Source organism: Pelecanus crispus, chromosome 1, assembly GCF_030463565.1.
Source record: "Pelecanus crispus isolate bPelCri1 chromosome 1, bPelCri1.pri, whole genome shotgun sequence".
In the NCBI taxonomy this organism is placed as follows: Eukaryota; Metazoa; Chordata; class Aves; order Pelecaniformes; family Pelecanidae; genus Pelecanus; species Pelecanus crispus.
In genome coordinates this window covers 143,431,866-143,455,670 of record NC_134643.1, presented here as the reverse complement: position 1 = coordinate 143,455,670, position 23,805 = coordinate 143,431,866, and the positions used below count along the sequence as shown (strand labels likewise).

General features: G+C 44.4%; 1 protein-coding gene across 1 annotated transcript in view; it reads right to left on the bottom strand.

The window, feature by feature from the left end:
• Window positions 1-22,773, bottom strand: part of ARHGAP6 (Rho GTPase activating protein 6) — a 337,883-nt gene extending 315,110 nt beyond the window's left edge. The window contains exon 1 of the mRNA XM_075716496.1: window positions 22,270-22,773. Coding sequence (XP_075572611.1) covers window positions 22,270-22,773 — 504 coding nt within the window. The remainder of the gene's footprint in view (window positions 1-22,269) is intronic.
• Window positions 22,774-23,805: the final 1,032 nt, after the last annotated feature.

Here is a 23,805-nt window from a genome sequence, read left to right as displayed (position 1 = left end):
AATTAAGGAAAACATTATATTGCCATTGACACTCAACACATGAAACAGCTATCAATCAATACAAATCAATCTTGCAAGAAAAATAACTACGAAATACAACCCAAAAAGTTTTACATCAAATCCCTTGCTTACTAATTAAGTACATGTTTAAAATCAGTGATTAAAATCACTTCAGCTAACCAGCCTGGACTGCAAACCCAAACATGATTTAAAGGACTACTCACAAAAATACAATTGAAGACCCACACAAGAAGCAGACAAGGGGTTATAACTCAGCTGTAGACAGTATATGACATCCTTAGCACCTGGAAAATTTCCCCAAAAGATTAAATAACAAACTTTGAGAATGACAAAAGCATCGGAGGACAAAACACAACTGAATAAGTTAGTTCTTTCTAGTTTACTGTAATTTACTCTTAATGAAATTATAGCAGCTATTCACACCTTTATCTGTATTTTCCAGATAAATTTTACCAGTTTGGTGACATTGGTGACATTCTTCTCTCTTCCTTGGTTAAAGGGAATTTTGCTTGCCTGAATATCCACAGCACATGTCTGCAGCTACATTTATTTTAGCAATGTGATGAGGCAAAGTTGGATGTTTACCTACCCGTGACAGACAAGGAAGCTTTGTGAAAGCTTTTTGCCGCGCGCCCCCAAATCACTTCAAATTGGCTACGTTTTCTCTGGGAGTCTGTTCCTTACTCCTGAAAGCTGGTTGCAACCCAGAATTATATTATCCTAAAGAAATGAAACTCATTTTGAAGAGTCATGGGTGAATGCATTTTCACAAAGAAAACAAGCCCCAATTCAACTGAGCTCTGAAAGCCAACTGGGGACCTCAGGGAAACATGAGGATGGGGACACCTCACCTACCACTATCATTAGACATGATGCTAATGCAAGCATGAAGCATTTTGAATCATCTTAATGGAGAGACCCAAATAATCCGAAGCAAAGTGGAAACCAGATATAGAAGACATTGAACGGAGACTGAAAATTTTTCAGATTAAAACTAAAAGAGCCCTGGCCTTCTGAAGGCCCACGTTTATACAGATTGTGCTGAAGTGGGTGGAATTTTAATCATTTCATTTGCAGCTCACCATTAGCAAAGCCAAACAAAACAACAAAAACCAGCAATTGCAACAACTCCACATTTCCACACATGTATAGAAATGTAACAAAGTAACTGTTATTTTTCGAGCATTCCCAGAATTCTGACCTGGATGGACTGGCTTAAAAAAAAAAGCATTCTTCTCTTTCAGCCTTAGCATTTTGGCAGTTGGTAAATGCAATCCCATATGAGAGGCCACCTAACAAGAACACAAAACTTGCAAATGTAAGCATTCAAAACTGGAAACTTTTGATGATAAAGCTGTTGCTTGTATAACTTTGACTCTAAACTCTAATTATAGAGTCACACAGAATTTCTCTAGCATGATGCTCTATGGATTTTTTTTCTATAACTCTAAACATATTAATGTTGTTGCTGGAAAAAGCAGTGGATACACAATCACTTGCAAAAACAAAAAGCACCTGTGAAAGTCGCATAACAAAAGCAGTTACATGATGCTTTCTTCCTAATAAACAGAAGATCCCTAAGGATTTAAGAGACAGCCAATCTAAATCTTCAGCTAAATCAGCTCCATGGACTAATTCTTCAGCGATGGATTCAGGAGCTCCTCTGCACCCTTGGGTCCAGCTGGTTCTTGACCCTACCCAGGGGCAGGACCTGGGTTTGCACCAGACCTGCTCCTCCCACTCCCTTGCCTTTTCGCTTCGACATGAAGGGAAAAGACTTACGCACAAGGGAAGCAAGGTTCAACCTATTCATGTGACTTCTTCATCTCAGCAGATGGGGATCGGCTCCCCAGCATACCCCTGTCCAAAAGTGGCACTTACGTCAAGACGCAACACGCTCACGTCTCAGTTGGCCGGTCAGTACTTGACAAGCCAAAGCTCCTCTTCCTATGCTAGAATGGCACTGAATGGGAAGTCTGAAGCTAATTTACTAACACAAGCTTAAAGAGGACTTTGGAGGAAAATATTGTGCTCTAGAGCTTCCTCAGATGTGAGGCCAGTAAGGAATCTTTATTTTTGTCCAGTTTTCACACATACCATTCGGCCTGCCAAAGCCAAATGTGGGAAACATTTTGTCCTTTATTTTGAACGTGCACAAATTATTCATGCACAAAACTATACAGGAACATATGCATGTGCAAGAAATGTATCTGCAGTGTCATATGGGGGTAGTTCTTTTAAACCTTATCTTTTCAACTGCATATTTGTTTCTGATGGCAGCATATGCAGATGAAATTTTATTTATATGGAAACATCAAAATGAGTGAGGTCCTTCAATTCAAGGGACACTTTAAAACATACATCCACATAAATCAGATTATACAGTATCAATATAAATGCCCAGCACTTAGTGATAAAATCTTCTTATGAATTCGTTTTGCCCTACAGATCCTCAGTTTACTGATTCATTCTGCCTATGCATAAAATATACATTTTTATATCAATTTTATCTGCTTTTTATCCTTCTCCCAGGAGCAGAGGAGGACAGAATATAATATTGCTTGTATATATAAAGACGAAATAATTCATATCGTGTTGAATGCTACTTCTAACATGAATGACGTGTCAAGTCTCTGCTTCCAAGGTGTGGTAAGGCATCTAAGCGAAGAAATGCCATACACCATCCAAAAATGAGTAAAAATACTTTGTCACAAATACTATCTTATAAATATATTCACGTGTTAATTCACCAGTTGCAAACAGCATAACAGATGTGCCAATAATCATACACATTTGTCATTTCTTTCCCATTCAGTATATTGGATTAAGTCATAGGAGCAACACCTTTCTAAATGAATGTTGCTTACTCCTCTCGCAAAATGAACGAGTCTTTCTGAAGATCTGTCTAAGCCACGAAGTACTGAGTCATCTAAAGAGCAAAGAAGAACAATGAAGTGAAAGAAGTCTTGAAATTAAATAAGCCTGTGGATGTAGGAAGTCTGGAAGGAGGCAGATCGCGTCTTACACAAAAGATTATCAAGAGAGTCGTGCAGGGACATACTGGAGTCAGACACGGCATTGCCTATGGAAGTAAAACATAGCAATGATTGATGGGACAGCTTAAACAAATATTCACACCAAACCAAAATTTCCAAAATGTTTTTTAAAGAAATATGGTAAATACGAAACAGTGTCAAGTAAAAACAAATCGGGTCCTTATCTCACCGGCGCAGTTGACATTGTATTACAGCTTCCCAGCAGGTGTTCGTGTAAGATTAGGCATGGTAAGATCTAATAAATACAGTCCTCCCTACTACGGGAAGGCAAATTAACTGAAAAAACAAACCCCAATCACAGACAGAAATAAATACTGTCAAGCGGAGACCACAACAGAGTCCTGACTGACAGCATCACGCTATAAGCTTTTTTGATTGAATATTAGTTTTCATTTTATTAAAATAAACACATGTATTAAAAATGGACCATGTGTTGTGATTCCCTGACAAAAAATTATGTTGCTTCAGTCCCAAAACAGGCACCAGGATACCCTCTATTATTTCAGTATAAAAGACCGTATTTCCTTCGTGAGCATTACATGACCAACCCTAATTTTAAAGCTGACTTATTTGTGACCTTTTCCGGTTAGGAAGAGCATGGTGTTTACACATCTGTTGAAACACCATACCATTTGTAAAGTAATATTTAATTGATTCCATAAGATGTTAAGACGTGTTTTAAATAAGACCACCACTGATAAAGAAACCATGCCAATGAAAATCAGCATGCTGCTTGAGAAAGCACCATGTTCATTGGCTATACCAATCTCTCCAGTTTAAAAAAAAAAAAAAAATAGCAGACCTGGCTACAAAAGTCTCTGATTTTCTGGCTAGAAATATTTCTCTTACAGACTAGTGCCTTGCATTTTGGCAAAACAATCAAAGCACGGCACTTTGAAGTCTAGCACATTCTAGCAAGACAAAGGCACCATAAATATTAATTAATACTGCATGTGAGCGGTTCTCTCCTACTATGTGTATGAGCAGACTTGGAGCCCAGGATCAGAAATCAACCAAAAGCTGATATACATGCCTTTAAGGAGAGCCAATTGCATTCCTTCAAAATTGAAAATTTTATTTTTTCAAGTAAAGAGACTCATCAATAAAGATGAAATATGTGTTTTAGTTAATTCTAAGATTCACCTTAATACATGCCATTCAAAATGAGAGAAAGTTTTAAAATCTTACATGTTAAATATTCACTGAAGCATATAATTTTTCTTGTCCTATTTATGGGATAGCGCATATTTAAGAGAAGGAGAGTAAAAAGTGCTTTTACATGTCTTAACGCTTAGAGCATATTCCCGTTTCCCTAATTTCAAACCTACCATTCTCCTGGATGTCCAGAACTCCATCACTTCTACTCTTTCAGTGACACAAGCTATTTTAGAAGCACAGCTCAGCCACCGCCTCCGAGGTGGCAATTTTAGCACCACGTGAAGCACACCTTTACAGCTCAGCTGGGCAAGGGAAAAAGGTGGAGGAGCAGCCTACTGGGTACCTTAACTCACACCCGCCTCCAGTGAAGGGACTTTCAAGCCAGCTTTGAACAGGCCCCGTAGGTGAGACAGCACAGGCGGTGCGTGCGGGCACTTCAGAGAGCCCGTGGGTCGCAGGGCATCCCGCAGGGCAGGGGGGCACGTACCCTACGACAGCCAGGCGTGTTCGGCTGCATCGCCAGTGCCACCAATACTGCAGAGCAACCCTATGGTGGCTAAGCCTGGGTGTGCAGAACTGCCCCATGAGCTGCAACTGCTACACCCGGAAGATTTCTGTGTATTTACCTTCAACACAAAAAAAAAATTTAGAGCTGTCAGGGCAGGCTTCACTGCATCTGCCACTTGGTCCTTTGCACTGTCCTTTTATGAGATGTTTGTTCAGGTAAAGGTAAATCATTAGATCCCTCTTGGTAATGGCTAACTACCAGGGCAAGGACTTCTGTGAAAGCCACCTGTGCCATGAAAAGGCTGAAATATTGAACCCTGGCTTAGAAGTTGCCTGTTCCACTCTCAAGTTCTCATACAAAGATCTAATCAAGACACAGAAATACCATCTTCCAGGGCAGAAGATACAAATTAATTCATCTTCTCAAGTGACAAGGTCACCAATAATTAAAATCACGTTACTGAACTTGCATTTCCAAGATATGTGGCCTCTTAAACGAAGAATGGGTCCTCAAGCTTCTAGTGTTTTTGTTGTGCTTTTTTCTCTCTTTTTTCCCCAGTACTAAAAAGTGGCTGCTGCAAAACCAATTTTTACTCAAGTAAGTTTGTCTCCCCTCAAAGCAAGTTCTCACGGAAGTAATCCCTGGTTTGGGGAGGATGACACAGTTCTGGAGGGCACAAGGATCAGGACCAGGAACTGTGCCCTGCAACCTGGGCTATAATATCCAGCAACTTCCTTGTGAGATGTTATTAACCACTGTACAAGGTGGAAGCTTGACAGTCTGTCTCCAAAAAGGTGTTGAACAGAGAACATGAAGACACCCATACAAACAAAAGACAGTGTCATGCTTTGGGGTGCACCTCTCCTTGTCAGGGGGCTGAGGTGCTGAAGAAGACAAAAGCTGTGCCCTGGTCTGTGCCCCACAGGTTGCTGTGGTCCAGTACTGGGTATGGGCAGGAACGGGGCTCCAGGCAATGAAGCACCTCCAGAGTACTGCGTATGGTTGAAGGTTGGTTTGCCCTTCTCAGAGAGAAATAATAAAGAAGGTATTTAGAGAAGATGCTTACAATTACTGCTGCTGACAGAGTAACAGTTCAGAAGTAGCTAACTGGCCACAAAAAACAGGTAAGAAACTCAGATGTGCATGGTTAGCAACCCCAAAGGAGGCTCAGCACAACTGTTATGTATAAACAACCAGCAGCCACTTTCTCCTACCTCATCTACACCCTGAAAACTCAGTGTTTTCAGATAGTATTACAGAGCTAAGTTTCAAGGCAAACATAGGTAAACACCTATTAGGTAAGTGTTAATAATTCACAGCAAGATACCAGCTTTCCATTAAGGCATTTAATGTGCAAAGAAAACATTGCAAAAGGTCCTTGGAATAAACTTAATAACTTTCAAACAAAAGGAATTACTTAGCCTGTCAGTATTGTTCATCAAGACTTACCTTTTGCTGCTTTTTTAAAAAAACGGCATTTCTGCCTAGAGTTTAAATTTGTGTACTTAAAACCAAAAACGTAACCTCCTCCCTTTCTGACAAGGATGCCTCTGCCTTTGCCTGCTGAAAGGGCAGCATCCCCCTCTGGACCAGCCACCGGGATTCACTGACCCACCACAGGGGGTGGTACCTTCACAGCTACTGTGGCTGTCCCATAACTGGTTCATAAGGTGCACCATCCCCATGTGCTCAGAAGACCAACGGGGTAAGGACAACACTGCTCATGGGGATCAAGAAAGAAGATCTAAGACACCTCTTGGGAAGGGGAGTAACACTGCCCCAGGCAAGGAACTGTCAGAGAGCCAGCCAGGTTGCAGTTGGGACAGGAGACAAGTGGGGTGGTGAGGTATCGCTACAGAGGCAATAGCTGAACTTGGGTTTATGCTTCATGTCCGCGTAATCTCACTCGTAAAGGCTGTCAAACTCCTTTCACAGTAAAGCATGATCCAATGCCCCAGTAAGGTTTAGCATGTGCTAATGAAACAAACTCAGATACTGTAGAGATAAAAGTAGACCGATACTTAAATTAATTTACTTTTCATTTATTATTACTACCGTTTCCCAGTACCTGGCACACACTCCTCAAGCAATTTTTAGGTTTTATTAGACTTCTTAGCTTAGTCACTGCAGGACCATGGATGCACTACTCTGGGACCGAAGCAGACCCAGCGCAGCAGCCCTGCACCACATCAGCTTCCCAGCTTAGACCAGAGATCTTTACACCATGCTCCATTGTGCATCTAGACATACTGTCCAGGACACCGGGAAAATCTGATGCCTGCAGAAAGGGAGGCAGGAAGACAGCAAAGGTCAGTATATGCAGTATTCCTCCTATCACCTACCGCCAGCCAGGAGCTAAAAGAAGTTATATGTATACACAAATTGTCAATACACAGCCTTTTCAATACAAAACCCAACTAGAAATCCTATGCAGACTTCTATCTTCTCAATGGCTGTGGCATTCTCTTTCCTTGCCTTTCCAATGCAATGCTGCTCTACTTATATCCATCTGGAATGCTCTGCAAAGACTACTTGGCTTTGATGATGTCTCCTTTTTCTGTGTAGCCTTCCATTGCATTTCAGCCTGTTATTACATCAAACATTAAACATATGTCCCCCTTAACTAGTCCCATCCTCTCCATCATCCTCAGCTACTGCCTACGTTCATTCCACCATGTCAGGTCTCTGTTACCCAGTTTTGTGCACTGGGAACTTCACTCCTCCTCCCCTCATTCTTGAAGAAATTACCCCTAAATATCTGTATTACTAACCTATTCTTCCCATGGCTTAAGACTCTCTAAAACTTAGCAAGGGCAAAACATTTGTTTGTTGAGGCCACTAAATATCACAAAACAGTCTCTGTACAATTCCTGGTGCAACTGTGTCAGCCATCCCAGTCCTTTCTCCCCAAATCTCTCCTGCCCTCCTCAGCAGGGCTTCTCAGTCTCTCTGCTTGCAAAAGCTGTGTCACTCTGAGTCAGATCCAGCACAAGAAGAGCTCCTGCTTTCCTACAGATGCTTTGGTCCTATTTTAATTAAAGGGGCCAGTCACCCTCTAGCACAGCAATACGGTTATTAAATGCCTTTATCTCAACCAAAGGACTGTATTTCAAAAAAACTGTAAGGAAACCAGAAACAAATAATTCGCTGCAGGAATCTCATTCTTTTCAACTGTAATTCAAGTGACATCTTAAGCCTGCTATCTTCAGCTCCAAAAGAGGTATATGGTTAAATCTCATGCTGAATGCTAAGTCCAAGTAGCTGGACTTGGTCCAGAAGAAGGGTCTCCATGAGCTCAAAACACTTAGGAAAGATGTCCTGCCACCTGAGACCATAAGAGACTGTGTAGCCACCACAACTGTAGTATGGCCATACTACATCGCTGTTCCCATGTCTCTTTTTCCAGGGTGCAACAGCTCTTCAACATGCCAAGCAATGAGTGCCCACTCTGTTGCCTACACCAGACACCTGGATCGAGAAGACACGATGTAAAAGCTGGCATTTGTGGACCACAGGCAATATGGATCATGCAGTATCAGCCCCTTTATCTCTACCCACTCCTTCTGCAGTGGCACCTCACTGGCTCTGCTGGGGCTGCAGACTTCGGGACACAGGAAGAATTTCCTCCACAGAAAGCAAGACAACATCCAACTTCCAGCCAGTTTGTCAGAGAGATTCCCAAACAACCAAGACCTTGAACCCAGCATCTAAACATCAGGGAACCTGGTTTTCAAAAGTCTCCCAGCAAGGAAGCTCTGTCTGAAAAATACAGCTCTGCAGCACAGCTCCCCAAGTGTCCCCTCCAAGCCAGATATCACAGGGACAGAAGAAGTTGCCAAAGAACAGCAGATCTTCTCTTTCTAATTCTGGCACTTAATGCCAGATCCTGCACTCTGTGGCAATCACAATTTCCATTTACCATCAGAGTGTATAAGCTGGATGCTATTGGATTAAAGAAATAAAGTGCATACATTTGGAATTTAATAATGCACTGACACAGCCTCAAGACACGTTTCTAAGAAACAAGCAGATACACTGTCACAAGCTGAAAATAACAAATGATAGCAGAAGGCAAATATAATGTAGCAAGTTGTGCTAAAGCACATAGTAATCACCATAAAGCAAGCACTCCCTGAATAGCTCTCACCATCGTCTGTAGCGATGAGATTTTCTGAAGCCCCTGACTCACTTTTGAAGATGAACCTCAAGCTCCTATCGTTTAGATAGTTTTTGAAATCTTATTCTAGACCTTTTATATCCTTACTTTTTGTGACAGTAATTAGAACGTCCTTCCTTTCTTCCTTCCCAGAGGACGTTGTCTATAATGATGAGGTCTTCCACACAACTGAATACCGTTGTTTAGCAGTAGAAGGGTCTTATGTCTTGTCCATATGTCTTCTTAAGTTGTTTACCATGCACCACTGGTCCAACACCAACTTTTCATCTTACCAAACTACACCAGAGGCGGGAGCTTTTCTGAGGGCCAGGTGGTGCGGCGGGCACAGTCCAAAGCACGGAGCAGCCCCAGGACGTCACCTGAGGCACAGCGCTCCCGGGAGGAAACCAGGGCATCACACCACGAGTGAGATGGGGCAGGGATGTGCAAGCAGGACTCAGAGCTCTCCTCTTCCCAGCAGTGGTGGCACTTCAGTAGCAATCCTGTTTTCCAGCCCTAATGATGTTTTAGTTCGCTACTCATTTCTTATGCTGTTTCGGTCTTCTCCCCTTCCTTACCTCCTTTGATTTGAACCACACAGCTGTAATCCACAGTGACCTTTCTTCTCTTTTTACTTTCTTGCCCATTCAAGGAAAAAAGGACTTATGAGACTGCAAAAGGTTATGACCCCAAGCCATGAAGGCTTCATTTTGCTGAGGGCAAGATCCCTCTGGCAGCCCAACTGCATACTCGATGCTGGAGGCCACACCTGGTTGACATAACCTCTGCCAACTAAATGCAGACTTACCAAAAGCGTTTCTCAAGAGCAAGGAGAAGAAACACAGGAGCTCAGATGTTGACCAAGATATTCCAGAAGCTCAAAAATGCCCACCACTGCATTGTAAACAGCAGCAGATTATGCCCTGCACTCCTTTTAAATAGCAGCGTGGAAGCATTTAGTTCAGCAAGCCAATTTGGTACCAGCTTTTTCTGGGGCCTGTGGCCCCACCTGCCTATTCCAGTTTAGTTTAGCTTTGACTGATCCCAGTTACATAACTATACCCTTAAGCTCATAAGTTGTAAGGTCAGTATCAGGTTAAACTGTGGCTGTGTAAGATAATATAGGCAAAGCCTGAACTGTCCTACTGCCACACCTATTTTTCTGTGTATCTGATGCAATTCCCAGCTCAAAGCTGGGCAGGAGATTTCCTTTCCTTCTCACATACCTCTTCAATTTTTTTCCTTCTTTTTCCATTTCACTCCCAGATTGTTTTTACTTTTATAATACATTCAGGAAGATGACAAAAATGAAAGTGAGAAAAGCTAAATTGACAGGAATGCTTCTGTACCATCATTTTACTACAGGCATTTAATTGAAGTGGTTTAGGCAGCACATTATATGGCCCGTCATGAGCACATTGAACTACCATGAAAAGGGGGAGGAAAAGATAATGGTGTTTTGCCAAATCTTCAGTATTTTTAAGCCTAAAGTCAAATAACCCACGAAAGCAGACAGAGCTCAACTTCAGAGCAGGTCTGTGCCGGTAGCACATTGTGCTGAAAACAGATACGTTATAAGCCCTGGGCTCCCTCATGCTGGAATATGCAGGCAGGCTTGGTTAAATGAGCTGGCAGGAAACCTACCTGGCAAGTAGTTACTGAACTTCCCTGCCAGTCAAGATCACACCAAATCCCTGCTGAACTTCTGCTAGAGCGCTGTCAAGCTGTCTCTGCAAAACATTTGTATTTGAGAAGGGTTTGGTTGGGGCTTTTCTGAAATTTTATTGACATCTTTAAAAAAACCACTCTGGCTTGCTTTGTATTTGTGAGACACGAGCAGTGTAGCTGCAGTGTAATGGTAGGGTATGCCTCACAGACTATTAGTGCAGCAGAAACTTTGGAGAATGATGCAATGAAAGAATTCACTCTTCTTGTCAGCCTGCTTCAAATGCTGACGCTGGAGAGCATCTTACTTTCTGCAAGTAACCCATCAACTTCTGTTCGGTCAAAGGTATGTTGTAGCACAAGGCAAGAGAGCAGAGTTTTCATTCTATTGTGGAAAGAAATGATACTGAGAGTCACAGAATCACAGAAAAAATTAGCTCAGAATGGACCTCTGGAGGTTGTCCGGTCCAATCTCCTGCTCAAAGCAGGGCCAGCTTCAAAGTTCAGTCAGATTCCTCGGGGTCTTGCCCTGCCAAAGGTTGGAAATTTCCAAGGACAGAGATTTCAGAGCCTCTCTGGGCAACCCATTTCAATACTTAACCACTCCTAATATGAATGGGTTTTTTCCTTAGATCTAGTCAAAATTCCTCTTGCTGCAACTTGTGACTGGCATTGTGCAACTCTGAGAACACTCAGCTCCATCTTCTCCTTAGCCCCCATCTAGGTCGTAAAAGTGGAATCACATCCCCCCTTATTCTTCTCCAGGCTGAAACAAATCTCAGCCTTTCCTTGTGCATTAAGCACTCCCATCCCCTAACTGTCCTGATGGCCCTCCACTCCACTTGCTCCAGTATGTCAGCATCTCCCTTGCACAAGGTGTGGACTCACAAGAGCCGAGTCATTTCCCTTGGCCTGCCACTTACCTTTTTGCTCATACAACACAGTATGGAGGCATCTTGTTCTCCACATTACGTACCTTCCACCACTCACTAACTTATCTAACTGGTTTTCCTCTGATCCATGTCAAGTGGTGTAATTTAGCCGCATTTGGGCTAAAAAAATGGCGGCAAGCTCTGTTAACATAGTTCAAGAAAGAAAAGAATGCTCATCCGTTACATTCGCTCTGCCTCCATTGAGGAGAGGTTTATGAAACAGAAAGGTCTTTACCTGAGCCTTGATGGAGCGTGGTGATGGTATTTGTTCAGACCTCAAGCAGAGAAAAGAGGCAAGAAGCATTTCGGACAGTGTACCAGAGATTTTTCAAATATGGAAATGTACCAATATAAATCTTACTAATTATTCTACTAAAAATTTGCTTTAAAACCCTCTGCACAGGTTGACTGCTAATTACATCACATGCCTTTAGTGAATACAGAATTAAGTCACATTATCCCTGAAAAAAAGTCAAACTTCTAATTGTGTTTATCTAAGTAATTTGGCCACCTAATTCTCCCGGCTGGCTATGGTTTGGTACCCGCTCTCTAGCGCAGTCCACTTTGTATATAGTTTGCGAATAAGCTGTCCCCTTCTAAAGACATATGAGACGTGTCCCCATGGCGTGCTGCTACAAGAGCTGTCACTAGATGCAGAGACACGAACACATGCTTGAGAAACAGTAGTGAAGCGATGAGCAAGAGGCACACCATATTTTGTCAGCAGGAATGTTATGAAATAGCCACAAGAAAACTCAACCATATTGTTCTAATTTAGGATAGAGTAGATAGGGTTTTATTTTGGAGCATGAAAATGTAATCTATCCCAGTCTCTCTTTCCCCACCGCCCCTTTCAAATAACAGCCTGCCCTGTCAGCCACATTAAATTAACAGCTAAACATAGTTGACTTCCAACCAGGATGTTACAAGGATTTAGCCTTCCTATATACACATACACTTACAAAAGAAATTCTGGTAATGAGATTGAGATCAAAATATTGCCCAGAATCCTTTTAAAATCGAGGCCAGGGCAAAGAAAAGAGGGATTTCTTTACAATTTAAGAAGGATAAATATGATATGTACAATCAAAACAACAAAATTTGAGAAGTTATAGCAGACGTGTTAATTTGCGTTCTTTAGCTTCAAATTCTCCCATTTCACGTAAGCGTCAGCTTGTCCCAGAGCTTGACGGCATTGTATAAAGAAACAATTACATATCTTCTAAAAACAGAAGATGGTGAGATCTCTTGGACAGTTTGCCCAAAGACCGTATTGTGCCTAAACTCTTATGGGAATACAATTCAGAAAGGTTTATTCAATAAATTAAAAGAAATACCTCCTACGGGAAGCAAAAGACATAACAGAATGAAAAACATTTCCTGTAGAAGGAATATTTTTAGTCTTTTAGAGAGAGAGGCAAATGAAAACTGAACAGAGCACTGCCAACTGGTTTCTCACCACATTACTCTCAGTAGGGTGCAACTCAACTGAAATTACCCTTCAGAGAAAAAAAAGGAAAAGACAGTGCTCAAAAACTATCTTGCCGTATTACAACAGTGGCAGAAAACAAAGGGATAAAGCAAATAAAACCTGAAAATAGCAATGGAAAAATTGTATTAGTCTTCCTCTTACAAAATCAGTTATAGATGTTCAGTGGAGGTACAGTCCCATCACTGAAAATCAAATGCAGGAAGCCAGTCCTTTGGAGAAGCATGACCCTGAGACAGTGCAAAAGTAGTCTTAATCACACTATAAAAAATGAATATTTCATTTGTTAGCAAAGTCTGTATCGTACTCTGTACTTTGCTGAAACCCATTTTGTCCATTTATGAGACAAACCATTTACAAGAACAAAAGGACTCATTAACATTTGACTTGGCCAATCCAAATAATAGACTACAACTACACTAAAGCAGCATTTTTTTAGTATGAACTTCAGGTGATGAAAGCAAGAAGATGACACATTATCTTCCTTTTTAATGTTTGGCATGGAGAATAACTGAAGATATACATAACAAGGACAACTAAAAACAGATAAAAGACAAGCCCAACCTGAAAAAATCTGACCGCATGGAACAGGAACTCATAAATGAACAGGGGAGAAAAGAGAAAAACAAGATCTACCCAAAGTCCTAGCATGTTCTCAGCAGCGACAGGGAGAGTTTCTACATGGGACTGAGTGCTCATATGCATCCTCACTAAGTGCAGTGCTCAAAAATCTCTTTTTGACCATACGCCATCAAAGAGTCCTCATGGAGAAATATCATAAATCAGAAGGTCTTTGCTTTGAGAGGATACGGAAGAAAGCAAGTAGGAAGATCCAGAAAAGACAGTTCTGGTTTCACAACTTGGGAGGCTGATGCAAGCTGTTCCCATAGCCGGGACTGTGAGGATGATGACCCAGGGATAAGAGCTTTAGGGTAGGAAACTGGTGTTTGTATTTATGGGCGAGAGACACAGTACCTAACCTACTCAGCTCCAAAAACACAAATATTTGGTCCCCAGCATCTGGTTCCAGTACGACAATGTGGCAAGCATCAAGCACTGGAAGCTCATCACATCCTTCAAAAACACTCTTAACTCTCCCAGGGATTTAATAACTCCTTGTTGACAACTGGAATGGAATAGAGTGTAACTTGAAATAGCCAGTCTGTACACATCTAGGAAAAGCTGAAACTCAACCAGACAGCCTGCGCATACATTTCCATTGATACGTATTATTGCTGCAGGATAAGAATCGATTAAAAAAAATAGAAATTATTTTGAACAAACACAGCTTAAAAATCTACACAAAACCATAGATACAAAAGTTTTAAAGAGAGGTGAAGTAAGTAAAATTCCTAGGACTGAATGATAACTAAAGGCTTTGCTTCCTACCTGATAGTCTGTTTTCACTAGTAGTATTCACCTGCCAAAAGTAAAGCACACGCTTGAGTACTCTGTCAAGTTTGAAGTCTGAGAGCTCAATACCTCGCAAAATTGGACAGTGAGTCACAATGTCAAATTCCAGTGAAGTCTGTATCTTGCCCTTACGTCCTTATTGCCCCCCTTCGAGTTTCCGTAAGCTGAATGGAATATTTGGCCTCTTCTCCCACCATCCAGATACCTGGTTCAGTTAAAAAACAGTGTAACCTAGGATGTACAAAAGCTGTTTTAAAACACCAGCTTAATTCCAGCGAACCTTACATTCTCAAATACTATGCCACATAGCCAGAAAATCAAATGTGAGCGGCATTATATCATGCTTAATAGACTTCAATAAGATAGTACTGCCATTATAACCTTAATGTTCATTACCTTTTTACATTAAGATTTCAGCACTGCAACTCTGACACTGATATGATCTAGTTACTATTATACCAGCATAAGCATTCAGCCCTACTTGCTCAGAACTCCTTGCTGGTTTCCATTATGGTATTTACATCTGGAAAGGAAAAAAAGAAAAAAAAAAGTGCTTAATACCTATATGCTTATACAGCCACAACACCACAGAAGAGTGAAGAGAGACTCCTCAAAAGTTCTCCACCTGCAAATTGTCACAGCTGCAGTTCTTGTCATACAAGAGAGTCTGCAAAGCTAAATGTGCTGCAACTCCATCATGAAGTCAAGACAGCAGTCTGGGTTGTTGATATTTTAGAGGCTGCTCAAAATTACTTTTCAGTCTCATTTCTATTATTTTCACAAGTTCCTTTCCCATTACTTAAGCAATGCACAACTGGGGAGAATTCTGTCTGTCCTAGCTGTCAACTCCCATATTTTCACCAAATGTCTTCAGATGTGATTTAGTTGGGAACAGGAAGAGTGCATTTGCCAAATTCAGAAATGTTGAATATATTTAGTTACTTTTAATGGCATTCCTCTTCATTCGAGACCCACAACATTTCTGCCCACCAAATTTTACAATTGCAGAACTCTTACAGCATTGAATGGGACAGACTTAGGCTGAAACTAATCTACGTGTCTAGTGTTTTAGGGTGTCTTATGGAAGAAAATAAAGCAGAACAGTTCAGTGGTAAACATCAGCACACAAAGTTTTTTTTCACTTTAAAAAAACAAAACCCTTCCAAAATACAGTTCTCACACATCTCATTAAAAAGTCCCCCTCAAAGGGAAAAACGCAAGTTACCAATTTTGGGGATGGGGGAGTGTTCAGTTTTTTAAATGTTTGGAGGAAGACCAAAAAAACAAGGTAACAAAGAGCTGTTTAAGCATGCTAGGCCCCCATTTTTCTTCCCGGACAGTTAATCAGGGCTCTACACGGGCATATCTTCAAAGCTCTCTTCCATGCATATAGAAAAATGTGGGGGTTAGGTATCTAGGTGCTTAAGTATAACACTGAGCCCACATTTAACTTCAGCCATGTACCACTTTCAGAGATCATTATGGCAAAAAGATCAGCTAGTGCTGATGGCAATTTAATACATTCCCTGTGATTCCTTCCTAAAGATGGGCAAGTTTTCCATCTGATGGGGAAACAATTCTAGAGCATCTCATCATAACAAGCCATACAATAAACACAGGCAAATGCAGAAGCAATGAAGTCAAAAACATGAGGCCAAGAGCTCAGCAAAGATAAAGTCTGTAAGACTATGGCAACTGGAGAGCAATAAATATGACATTGTCACAAGAGGCTAAATCTTGAGGAGGTATTCCATTAAAATATTTGCAGGTATAGTGTTAAATTAGTTTATTGGGGAGTACTGACCTTTAGATGATGTGAACTATCGCAGCCTTCAGTGGTAGAGCCTTACCCAGTTCCAAGTGCAGCAGCTTTGTTTTTACACCTCAAAAGCTTCAACTTAACCCCTGGTTTGACAAATGTGCTGTCACACCAACACCGCTTGGAGCCCAAAGCCTAGCGAAAACTGGGGAAAGGATGTCTTCACTTACATACGTCATCCTAGATCTTTTGAAAACGATGCAGTATATATGATATACTTCTATTTCACGCCTTCTTCACGCATCCTAACAAATAGGAGAAAACTGCCTTCTTTCTCTCTTTTCTGTAGGTAACCTACAAGTTTCAGAATATACATCAATCATTGCTCGTAAGTGGTATAGGGGACGAAAAAACAAAGAAAATCTCTCCCTCCTCTAAAGTTACCATGAACAGGTTCTGCTCCTGCAAACTTGATTACATGATCAGTCCTTTCTCTCTCCAAAACAACTTGTCCCTCTAACCTCAAAGAAAAACACTCATTTGAAGCACCCAAAGATATATATCCATATGGGAATGTGACCTCTCGGTTTGTCCAATTTTTAAGAATTTTGCTTTACCCTTTATCTCAATGTATTTTTCATGTATGTCCTCCCACCAGCATAGTTTTGAAGCAAGCATTGGCTGTAAAAAAGCAGAAAAAAGTAAGCTAGCCACTCACAGCAACTTGGAAAAATGGGGTTAAAATTAATTTGCAAAAAACAGTGATGCTCAGGGGGAAACTTTGGCAAGCAAGGAGATAGGGAAAGAGGGAATCTGAGACCGCCTTCCCAATGGATTTAAACTCCTAAACTATCAAGCAAGTGAATTTATGGAAGCTGACCTCCCAAGGCAACTATTAGCTGAAACTGGTGGTGTGAGCATTCACCACTTCCGACAGCTGTGCCCTAAATTATCACTCCATATGACTCAAACAGAAGTTATAAAATAATTTAGCTAAACTAATGTTGTTCTGATATTGCAGATGAGCATCTCCAACATCCTCGCAGCTAGCCACAGCTTGGCCGGCCAGCAGCTCAGGAGACACCAGGACAACTCCTGCCTTCTCCCCCAGAACCTGGTGAGGAACCTGGGCGACCTTCCTGCTCGCCCCATGGGAAACCCCTCACCCTGTTGTGCTTGACAGAAGGCCTCCCTGGGCGAGCAGACAGGTTGATTGCAGGCTGTGCCAGGAGGAGGAAGAAGTGAGGAAGGGCTGAGCCAACCACCCACAGCAACCTGAAGGTGCTGAAGAGCAAGCTGCAAACTCACGATGGTGCCTCCTGCTTCCCGACGGCCAGGCACACAAGTGGACATTATGCTACCATTACTTTAAAAACAGCTCTGCCCAAAAAAAGCATATTAGCTGGGGATGTTAAAGTTTAATTAGTCAGCAACACACGGAGTATGACAGCAAAATAATCAGGTCATATAAGTTTAAGTGTGTACATTTTGTTTATTATAACGAAGAGATTACTCAGATACATTCACATGATTTGCCATATTTGTTATACACATGCTGTGGCTTTCCATTGCCGTCTTCAGGACAGGAAAATAAGCAGAAGAATTAACGCAACTTGAGACTTCACATAGACCTATTCATTTTGAACTATTCTGGACTTTTCACCTGCTGATGGGAATTGAGGATGAATGCTTTCTTCCCTTGTTAAAAATCCCCCTCAGCTTTGCCCTGCTGAAACCACTGGAAATGTTGTCACTGATTTCCACAGACCCAGGAACAGGTTTTTTTATTTAAGCAGCTTATACATGAGCAGATAATAGAAAGGGGAAAGAATGTTTGTCAGCCAAGTAAAGCTCTACTAAAAATAATCTTCACAATTGTAAAATATTCTTGTGAATAAAATTACATGTCGATAAAGAAGAGCCAGATCACCCAGGAGTGAGAGACACCTCTGTCACATGATGCTTCACATCCAAAAATCTGTGGATCCAAGAATATAGACCTAACACCTTTCTTTGTGTAAAGCCTTTAGGTGTGACCTGCTGCTGAAACTGGAAATCCCCTGTGCACTCTGGCATTCCATTACAAATTATTCATGAATGGCCACGTGAACCGAGCGGCAACCTTTCCATCCCTAGGCCAGTAGACAGGGTTGCGGTATAAAATGCTGAAGTCAAAGAACTACAGTAAAAAAAGAAGGTAAAACAAACAATCCATCCTTCTCCTGGCCTCATATCAAAGCTATTACGGACATTTTAGCCTCATCTACAGAAATCCCAGATCAGCTGGCAAGGGAGCACTCGGCGCAGGCTTTAAAATCTGAATACAGCCGGGCCAGGCGCTCCTACCCCTGCAGCCCTGAAGCGCGGGGCTGCCCAAGGGCGGGATCGGCTCAGCTCCTGCTGCAAACCGCATCTCCACCGCATCCCTCCAGACATCAGCGCGCAGGTCCAGCTTGGGACAGGCGAAGGAGGTCCTGCTCAGCAGTTACTATTTTGGGAGGTTCTGAAGAGAAAAATCTCCATTGCGTTTTTACTTCTCTTTACCGCTTTAGAGATCAAGGTAGGGGGAAGAAAACAATTCCCATATATATCTCCTAAAATATTATTTTTAGTGTGCAACCCTGTTGCTTGCACAGTGGCTTTAGAGAAATGTTTTCCAAAAAGTGCAATTATACTGAAGATGTTGGAATGAAGGTAAAGAAAACAGGTTTTATAATGAATATCTCTTTTATTCCCCAGCTAATAGAATGGGAATTTCTAAATACTCAGAACAAAACCTTCCATGCTCATTTTCATCTTGCAGTCACTTATTCAGTTGTCTTTTGCAGCCGAGTAAAATCACTGTCATGACGTACTTCTTTTTTCAAGTTGGAAAAAACTGAACAACAGATTTCCTATTGAGAATACAATAATTTCGATAAGGGGCCTTTTAAAGTTACAACATTATAAATAGTTATTTCCTTCTCACCCAGTAAAATGTGTTTTTTTCACCTCCTCAAGCACACTTGCTTTGCCACAGCTAGGGTAAAGCCCTGGAGACAGACAATCCTTCACTTCCTAAAAACTGAGCAAGCTTTTTTTCCAATAAAGACTAAATAGGAAGCAAGCAACTAAATCCTTTATGACCAATGCTGGTTTATGACAAAACCAAACTGAATGAACATTAGGATGCATGCCTGCAATAAGAGGGGGAATATGATCAAAATTATGTACGTGCAGTTTCATTTAAAATATAGATTAAAACCATTTATACATGTCATTGCTGCTAGTTATAACTAAGTTAATATTTCTATAACGCCTTGCAAATAGAAACTCTGAAAGCAGCAGGTATCAGGCTACATGTCAACCAACGTACAATGCCGCAAATTCACAGTGATGACGTGGACCCACCGCAGCAGCCCGGCTTTCAGGTGCAGCACACCCTGCTCCTACATCGCAGCCCCACCACCGTGACTGCTGGGACAGCAACCGCAATGACACTTGTGCCCAACTGAGGGCTCATGGACAGGGGTGGCCCGGCCACCAGCCCAGCCCGGACATGGGGACCCGGCACAGAGGTGCAGATACTCGCTTCTCCTGACAGCACTGGGCTCAAACATTCCCAAAATTGTTCTCTTACATCAGAGTTGCATGCTCGGGTTTTTTTTCCTAACATAAAGGTGATTTTTTTAAACTGCATTTATACATACATACCAGTTACTCTAAAAATCAGGCCTCACCAATAGGAAAGATGCCTCCAAAATACAAGACTGCACTTTGTTAGCAGAAACACCCATTTCTTAAATGTATGAAAGATACTTACCCAGGTTCAAATGCCAAGTAAACAACAATTTGTCAGATAACAGCGCTGTAGCATCACATCAAACTGCACTGAATCAAATTTAACTATAAATGACATCACAATGTAATGCAATCATGTTACTAGTAATATAACCCCCCCCCACAAAAAAAAAGTTTGACTATTTAAAAGCGCTAGATACACACCAAAGAAGGAAAAATAATTGCACTTTTGAACTTGCAGTTTGAAGGTACACTGTGCTACATGGTTTGACAACATACAGACCTGCAAAAAATGCCAGGTAAACTAACCCTCACGTGCCCCGAGCGTCCGACACCTTCACATGGATTCAGTGAAAACAGGGAGATCCACTTACACTTAGAGATCAGAGGCCGTGCTCTGAGTCTTGGACTCAGTCAGGAAACTCTGCACAGGAAATCATAGAATCATAGAAACGTTTAGGTTGGAAAAGACCTTTAACATCATCAAGTCCAACCATTAACGTAACACTACCAAGTCCACCACTAAACCAGTTCAGGGTAGAGTAATAATTAATTTCATGTTTCCTGGCTTGGTGGCTGGATTATTTTTAATGAAAGTAAAACTAGGAATCATTAAGGTTGGAAAGGACCTCTAGGGTCATCAGTCCAACCATCAACCCAACACCACCATGCCTACTAAACCATCTCCCAAAACGCCACGTCTACCCGTTTCTTGAACACCTCCAGGGATGGTGACTCCACCACCTCCCTGGGCGGCCTATTCCAATGCTTGACCACTCCTTCTGTGAAGAATTTTTTCCTAATATCCAATCTAAACCTTCCCTGGTGCAACTTGAGGCCATTTCTTCTCATCGTATTGCTAGCTACTTGGGAGAAGAGACCAACACCCACCTCACTACAACCTCCTTTCAGGTAAATACTTCCAGTAGGGAGTCATAAGGTCTCCCCTCATCCTCTTCTTCTCCAGGCTAAACAACGCCAGTTCCCTCAGCCGCCCCTCATAAGAATTGTTCTCCAGACCCTTCACCAACCTTGTGTATCTTGTACTTTTTGATGTTCCTTATCAAATCGTAAGTGGATAAGCAAGCCAACTTACCCTTAATTAGGGTGAGCATCTAAAGGTCTGCTTCACTAGAAGTTTTTTGTTACTGACACTACAACTCCCACAAAGTTCTTTGAAATCGTAAGTTTTTAACTATCTTAAAAGTCAAGCATCAAGATGAAATACTGCTAAGAGTAACTTCTGATCGCAAGACTTAATCCATTTTTGAAAACTGCTAAAAATCTTCGCTGCTTCTTTCAACATTAGTCAGCATCATGCCTGAAGTCACCACCGAGGTGCTGACACTCCATCCCAACTGGCAGAGGTTGACAGCTTTTATACCGCCAGCTAGCAGGAGGACGCGGGGGCTCGTTCGGGGTGAGAGGCAGCCTTTGCCCTTAAAGACCACTTTTGGTAATCTCATGCCATGATGGTGCCTAAGTTGGCTTTGGATCCCAGATCACTGTGTAAGGTGACGATTTTTCAAGGACTTCTGCATCCCACTGAAATAATGGGGCTGTTTTGCTGATAGACCTAGTTAGCATTGGCTATTTATAATAAATACATCTTAAATGGAAATGGCGATAAAACGAAAAGGCTGCCTTCTGACCCCAACCCAAAAGCTCCAGGAGGCACTATTAAACGGTTAAGCGGGAAACAACGCCACAAACAGAATGGAGAATTTCTTCGAACAAAAAATTTCTTCTCCTCCCGCTACAAACGGCTGTGCATAACCAACTCACCCAGCAATTGCTATCAAGAAACAATACCACATTCTTTGAATACATTTGTCCAGATGGTACGATAGCTGCAGCCCAACATCGACGACATCCAAGTTAAACGGATAAATATTTGCCTTGCGACGTTGGATTTGTCTTGGAACACGACCGCTCCTCATGCGGTTTTGACACATGTGCGTTGTCAAATGAATCACAGATCGCTGGGTGCGCACATTAAAAATAATTTGTCTATCATGTTAGAAGCCATCGCATACTTCGCTTTACGAGGTGCGAAACTGGGAGGGGAAGGTTCTACGCGCCCGGGGATACTACACACGGAGCCCGTCGAGGGAACGCCAAACGCTGCCACCCGTCCCGCCACCGCCGCGGACCCCCGCGCCCGGCGCTCGCACCCCCGCCCCTTCCCCACGGCGGCCTCGACGGCACCGCCCGGGGCCGCGCCACCACCCCCCCCCCGCCCCCGGGGGGGCCCGCCCCGTCCCGGGGACCGGCGGCTGCGGGGCTGGGGGGCGGCGGCGGGTGCCCGTCCCCGGGGGGCGGGCGGTCCTACCTCGGATTTCCACACGACGTAGGCGGCGGGGCGAGGCCCGGGCGGCGAGGGCTGCCCCTTCCGCTGCTGCAGCCAGCGCCGGGGCGAGGAGAAGATGCTGTTGGCGGGGCCGGCCGGGCCGCTGAGCGCCGAGGCCGAGGGGGTGCGCGCCAGGAAGGGCAGCTCCCAGCCGGGGCTGCGCTTCCCGCGGGGGCTCTCCTCGTCGAAGAGGGCGCTGCCCGGCGGCGAGCGCTCCAGCGGGGTGCTGGGGGTGGAGAAGGAGGCGCCGGGGGGCGGCGGGGCGCCCCGGGGACCGCGGCGCTCCCCCGGGGGGCTGCCGGCGGCCCGCGCCCGCGGCGCCCGGCCCGCGCCCTCGCCGTCCTCCCGGCCGCCGCCGATGATGGCCGGGTCGAGGCTGCGCGTCTGGCGGAGCCTCCGCTTGGAGAGGCTCTTGGCGGCGGCGGGGGCGGCGGCGGCCGGGGAGGAGCAGGAGAAGACGCTGCTCAGCAGGCTCTGCGCCGACATCGCGGCGGCCGCTGCCCCCGGGCACGCCGGGGGCGGACGGGGGTCCCGGGCTCTCGCCGCCTCCGCCTCCGGCCCCCGGCGCGGCGGCGGGGAGCGGCGGGGCTCCCGGGGCGCCCCCCGCGCCCGGGCTCAGCCCCCGGCGGCGCGGCCCGACGGCGGCACCGGGGGGCTCATGGCGGCGGCCGGCGCTGGGGCTGCTCCGGGGCTGCTGCCGCCGCCGCGGTCACTTTGCTGGGAGGGAGAGGGAGGGAAAGAGGAAAAAAAAAAAAAAAAAAAAGTTGCGAGGGAAAAGGGGAGGGAAGGAGGCAGCAGCGGAGCTTTTATCTCGGCTCGCCGCGGCCTGCCAGAGTCACTCCCCCCTCGGCCGCGATGCGCACGGGAGCCGCTCGCCGCCCCCCCACCCCGTCGGGTCCCCGGCGGCGGGGCCCGCCCGCCCCCCCCCGAGGCGGGGAGAGCCCGGCCCGGTGTCGCCCGCAGCCCGGCCCCGCCGCGGAGCGCCCACGTCGGGGCCGCGGCGGCCGGCAGCCCGGGCGGGCTGGGCGGGCAGCGGGGCTGCGGCTCCCGGGCGCTGCGCGGTTGCGTTTTGGGCAGGGATGGAGCAGCGGGGGACAGTCGTTTTCCGGAGCGATCGTACCGGAGGCGCAGCCGGGGAGAGCCTCGGCCTGACCCTGCCAAGCCCAGCGCCGCGGCCCCGTCCCGCCGGCGGCCGCTGGTGAGCGGCGGGGGTGCGCTGGGCTGCTGCTTGGGGGACCCCCCTGTGTCCCCCCGGCCGTGTCGGGGAGAGCTGGCGCCTGCAGGGAGAGCTTGCAGCGAGAGGCGGGGTGCTGGCAGTGTGCGGCACACGGCTGCAGGGCTACCGGGACTTCACGGATCTCGACCAGCAATGACATTCCGGCCCAAGTCTCTCCTTCTGTCCTGTGCCAGTTTGAGAAGATGGCCTTACGTGTTTAACCACAACAAATGCCTACTTTGAGGGCACACTCTGCTGCTTCTGATGGTCTGTGCAGAACAACCCCACGGGGAGGCCCACGG